Raw genomic sequence first — 5,502 nt, 5'->3', positions numbered from 1 at the left:
GGGTAAGCATCTTACTTATTCAGCGCCATCCCGGCGGAAGAAAATGAAAACCGACCAAAAAAACTTTCATCAGTGCATAAGGCGCGGGTGGCGGGCGTAATGGTGCGCACTCGAGCCAGGCCCAGGTGTCATTCGCTCTCCCTAGCCTGCCCCTCTCTCTATCCCCCTAGCTGCTACCTCTCTCCGCCTGCTCCGCCCCGGACTGACCCCTCTCTAAGCGCGAGCAGCAGCGCCTGCCGCGCCAGCGCGCCAGCGCGACTTATAAGGCGGCCAGCAGGCGGCTCGGCGGGGTGGGACTTACTTGCATTGCGGGCGACACTGTCGGGAAAGAAAATAAAATGAGTAGAGGGCGACATAACAGCAACAGCAAATGGCCGGGGCGGCCGGGCTGGCGGTTTGGTTTGGTTTTGTTTTGTTTTATGCGACGAGGCTCTCTTGTTGGTGTTGCAGGGCCGGTCCCACCCAGCGCGTCCCGGCAGCCCCCCGACGGCGATGAGTTCCCGCCACGCTACCACGACCAGGGACCACACGGCCTCGGCGCGCACCCAGCTGGTGAGTCTACGGTCCGGGTCCGTCCGCATAACGTTGTCTGGCGAGGGGCACTTGACCATAAAATCGAGCCGAAGCGTACACCAATTTTTTTTGTTTATTCTCAATTTTCCTTGATTTTTTGAATTTATTTTTTCGTAATTTTCCTAATTTTTTCTTCATTTTCCTTCATTTTTCTGAGCTTTATTTCCATTTCGTATGAAGTTTTTTCTCTATATTTTAGGGTGTACACTTGTTGTTGGTTTTTCGAGTGAAGTAACAACTCCCTGTTAGGCCGGCAACACTAACACGGTCTTCTCGTTGTTGCAGCGCACGAGGGCAAGGCGGCGGCCTCGCCTGCTCCGCCGTTGCCGCTGACAAACCCTCCGCCCGCAGAGAACGGCCGCGGCTGGCGCAAGGACGAGCGGTCAGAGCGTAGCGTCCGCGACAAGATCGCCATGTTCACGACGGCGGCCTCGGTGGCGCCCGCGCCGCCCGCGCCGACGAGCCTGACGCGCCGCCTCTCCAACAAGTTCAAGAGCACCGAGGACGTGTTCAGCATCCTGGGCAGCGACGTGGTGGACGCGGCCGTTCCGGACGCCAAGGTGCGCTCGCGCTCCGTCGTCTCCGTGGACCGCGTGGGCAAGCCATCGTCGCCTGACACGCCGCCCCTGTCGTCCGCCTCGTCCTCGTCGTCGGCGTACTCGTCCTTCTGCTCGCCGGAGACGTCGCTGTCGCCGACGCTCAACGCGTCGCCCTTCGAGTCCAGCTCCAGCACGCTGCCGAGGAAGAGCGGCCCCGTCGTGACGCGCGCCACTAGCTTCAGCGGCCACCCGCGGTCGGCCCCCACCACTGCGCCGACTCACAACAACAACAACAACGGGTCCAACGTGGACGAGGCGCGGCGAGCGTCCCTCATCGCCCTGGTGGAGCAGCGGCGGCGCAGCATCTCCAAGCTGCGCGGGCTGGTGATCCCGGACAAGGTGCCGGACCAGGGCACGCCCGTCGTCGACCTCCCCGAAATCAGGAGCAAGGACGCCCTGCTGATCGCCAGCTCGCAGCAGCAGCAGCAGCAGCGCTACCACCACGACGTGGCCGCCGCATACTACAGCCCGACCAGCCTAGCACCTGCCACGACCCCTGTGCTCAGCAGCCCACCCTGGAAGAGCCAGGGCGCGTCCAACCTCCCCAAGTACTCGCCGGCCTTCAAGAGGAAAAGCCTGACGGTGCGCAGCGTGTCCGCCACCCCCCTGCTGCCGTCCAAGCCCAGCCACGACCTCCTCATCGGGGACCTCCCCGCCAAGACGACGCCACCTTCCTCCGCTTTCCTGTCCGACAGCGGAAGGTCCGCCGAGGAGGAGAGCGACAACGACTCAGCCGTCAGCTCCAGCAGGTAAGGGGTGAGGGGAGCACGACAAAACTTTAAGGGTTCCTCATGGCCAGTCCTCTAACCGCGACCCTCTCCTCCAGGTCGAGCATCTCCCACGGCTTCTCCCCGCCGGCCTCGCCGCTGCTCCCCTCGGTGGCCGTCGGACCCGTCGGCCTGCACGCCAATGGCCGCGCCGCGGGCCCGGGTCCGGCACTCCGGAGGACTCTGTCGTCTGACACCAACGTGTCCAGCACCGCCTCGCAGGTAAGGGCACACCCGGCAAAGCCTGTTCTTGAGTCAAGTACATTGCATCGCCCAAATGCAAATGTGATTGCGGCCGCAAGAACATTTTCTTGTCCTTGTGCAATTTGCATTGTCCTCATGTCAATGTCCTTGTTCTTGACTCAAGAACTGGCTTTCCTGGGCTGCGTCGACGCGGTGCGACCAGACAGCGAGCTTGCCGCGTTGGCCCCATCAAACCAGATTACGATTAAATACGAACAAATCTGATATTTGCTTCTAGGCAAGCAGCAGCAGCAGCAGCAGTACGAGCAGCACGAGCAGCAGCAGCAGCGGAAGTGGCCGGAGGAGCAGCAGCGGCAGCGGCAGCAGCTTAGACAACAACAGGAGGGTGCTCAAGGCGCAGAGCGTGGACGCCATCAACCGGAAGAATGTGCTGTTCTCGGCGCGCTGTCGCAGCGGGCGCAACCTGCGGACCGGGTCGCCCCTCATGCATCGGGAGGGCGAGCATGCCGAGGACGACGAGGAGGCTGGCAGCGAGGACGCCTCTCCGAAGGTGATCCTCCGTCGAGACCCGAGGGAGGAGATAAAAGAACTGGAGAGGATGGTAAGCAAGGGGAAGTTCCATGTAGAGAGAGGGTGGCCGACCAGCACCGTGCGCAGGCGGGCGGATGGGTTTTCCTTTTACCTATCCTATGGTCACTAACCATGGCCCCGTAGTGAGTAGCGAGTAGGCAACCCGCTCGCACGCCTGCAGGCGGGATAGTATGTGGTGTACCCATTCGCTTCAACGGCGCTCTGGCCGCGCCCACTCTGTGTTGTTTTTCCTTTCACGTTTCATAATGTCGCTGTCTTAAATTTGCCATTAGGTGAGCATGGCCGATACTGATGTCGAGTCCAACGATGCTCTGAGCTGCGACGACAGCGTCAATAGTTCCGATGACACGCTGGAGCCGAGTCACGCGGGCCGAGTCCACTACCGCCCCGCGACTCTGCGGGACCTACCCGCTGCCGACGTGAAGGTGGCTTTCTTGAACGATACCCAGAATATTGGCATTGAATTAGACCTTCGCCCAGTCAGTCCGCCACCAGCAAAAGCCAGTGGATGCACTGAAAAGTCTCAGAAAACATCACCTGAAAATAATGTGACTTTGCTCAGCAATGTAAGGTCCACTGAAAATTGTGTATAATTGTTAGAAACATTTTCATCAAAATTTCAACTTGTAATCAAATTGATTTTATTTATTTTTTGTATTAAGGTGTGCGACGATGGCAGGAAGATTGTTCAACCACCTCCTATTTTACCAAAACCTTTGTCAAGGAAAAGTAGCATTGATGGTCACTTAAATGGCAGTGATACAACTGACAATGGAAGCATGAATTCATCTACTGAGAGCACGCCTCGACTCCGTAATCTTAAGAAACGCAATGCTTCAGACCCATTATTTTTGGAACGCAATGGAAATTCTTCTCGAAATCCCACTGCACTCCATGCAGTCAGCGTGAATGACATACGAAAGGCATTTGAGAAAGCAGAGTTAGCCCTATCACCTACTTCTCCAAGTCCACCCAATGGCAAAGTTTGTTTCAATACAAGTTTGAATGGAGTCACTGAAAGGTTGAATGGTTCTACTAGTTCTGGTAGCTCAACGGGTGGTAGTGTTTCCCTTGTTCCTTCCCATGCAAGAGGATCTTCAATTGATTCCACTACAAGTGAAGATGGATTCCCAGGTCACCTATCCAAGGAACAATTTGGTTCAATCACTTCACTTGCATCAACAACGAGTCTTATATCTCAACAGGTGAGATAAGGATATGACCCATTCTACTAATTTTGTAACTGCAATACCTTGATTCAATCATGTTTTCTCTTTTCTATGTAGTCATGATATATTGATTTATTTTTTATATTGATTCATTTCTTTAATTTTTAAAATTGTTTTTCTTAAATTGAAGGAGCTTCAGCAGTTGATTGATGATGCAAATCAGACTTTGGAAGAGGCTAACAACAATGGAACAATTCATCCTGGCTCATCGCATGAGGTCCTGGTTGTTATTCTTCATCGAGAAACTGCTGGTGCAAGTGTTGGCATCACCCTGGCTGGTGGTGCTGACTATGAGACAAAGGAAATCACTGTAAGAGTCTATTTGTGTCAATTTACTCTTTGATTTTGTTTTTGGTTTGAAATATTATTGGACAAACCAGTCATTCACTTATTTTTTCCTTCTTGATAGGTTCACAAAGTCTTAAGTGGTAGTCCAGCAGAGAGAGATGGACGTTTGCAGAAAGGAGACAGAATTCTATCTATCAATGGAAGAAATATGAAGGGAGTGACTCATAGGGAATCTTTGGCAATTCTAAAGGTACAAATTAAAACCCATGAAAAGCAACAGAAATATTTAAAAAAAATTAAACTTATACCATGATTCAATAATGTTTTCTCTTTTCTATGTAGGCTCCACGTCCAGAAGTTGTTCTCGTGGTATCTCGCTCTCGTGGTGAAATTGTGAGGACTTATGAAGAGCCTACAAATAGTAATACTCGAGTCAGTTCCAGGCCGCCTCGCATTTTAGAGCAACCCATTATTGGTAAGGATGCTTAAATTAATTCTTCTCTAACAATTCACATGAATTTTCTGCAATACTTTTGCCTAATTTCAGATCCCAATGACGCTGCTGTACCAAGAGGGCCCGCAGTAAACATTATGCTGCAGAAGGATGGAGCAGGCCTCGGTTTCAGTCTTGAAGGAGGAAAGGATTCTCCACTTGGTGATAGACCACTTACTATCAAAAAAATATTTACTGGTTAGTATTTAAGTGAAAGATACTGGTTGCTGGCTCTGCAGCTGCTTTAAACTTTCTATTTGTTTGGCACATGTTATTTATAATTGTGTGTATACCTTGTTTTCAGGTGGATGTGCTGAGAAAAGCGGAAACCTGCAAGCTGGAGACGAGCTTCTAAGTGTAAACAACTCTGACGTCACAAAAATGTCACGAATTGAAGCATGGGGCCTCATGAAAAGACTGCCTAATGGAAATGTCACATTAACTGTAAGGCATGCATGTGTTAATGCAACCTCTTCAGAAAACTGATGGCCGTTTAGAAGGCAGTTTTAAAGAAGATCAGGGAAATTGATTCTGTGGAACTCGTTCTTCTAGTTAACCAGTTGTGGATATAAGCCAGTTGCCATTTCTTCTTTGAAGAAAGATGTTCGAGGCTTCAATAGTCCTTTTCTAAGTTGAGAGCAGACACATAATGGTGTGATTGCTCATCAGCATTTAGTAAAGGTTGCTTTGAGAGGAAAATTATATACCTTTCCTTTGACTGCACAAAAATGGGGAATGATGTTTCTTTGATGGTGAAA

At 51.8% G+C, this 5,502-nt stretch overlaps 2 protein-coding genes across 2 annotated transcripts in view; both read left to right on the top strand.

Annotated features, from left to right (window-relative positions):
- The window catches only part of LOC113203643 (nascent polypeptide-associated complex subunit alpha, muscle-specific form-like), a 98,337-nt gene that overhangs the window by 74,559 nt on the left and 18,276 nt on the right, over positions 1–5,502 (top strand). The gene's annotated exons all lie outside the window — the stretch shown is intronic.
- The window catches only part of LOC113203644 (pro-interleukin-16), a gene marked incomplete in the record, with an annotated part of 12,397 nt that continues 7,287 nt past the window's right edge, over positions 393–5,502 (top strand). The window contains 11 exon segments of the mRNA XM_026418426.2: positions 393–552; positions 859–1,921; positions 1,999–2,161; positions 2,421–2,744; positions 3,007–3,300; positions 3,397–3,939; positions 4,094–4,273; positions 4,373–4,501; positions 4,594–4,726; positions 4,799–4,942; positions 5,049–5,502. Coding sequence (XP_026274211.2) covers positions 420–552; positions 859–1,921; positions 1,999–2,161; positions 2,421–2,744; positions 3,007–3,300; positions 3,397–3,939; positions 4,094–4,273; positions 4,373–4,501; positions 4,594–4,726; positions 4,799–4,942; positions 5,049–5,230 — 3,288 coding nt within the window.

The sequence above is a fragment of the Frankliniella occidentalis genome, unplaced genomic scaffold, assembly GCF_000697945.3.
Source record: "Frankliniella occidentalis isolate FOCC.00 unplaced genomic scaffold, Focc_3.1 Scaffold4, whole genome shotgun sequence".
Lineage (NCBI taxonomy): Eukaryota > Metazoa > Arthropoda > Insecta > Thysanoptera > Thripidae > Frankliniella > Frankliniella occidentalis.
This window is presented reverse-complemented; position numbering and strand designations above follow the sequence as displayed.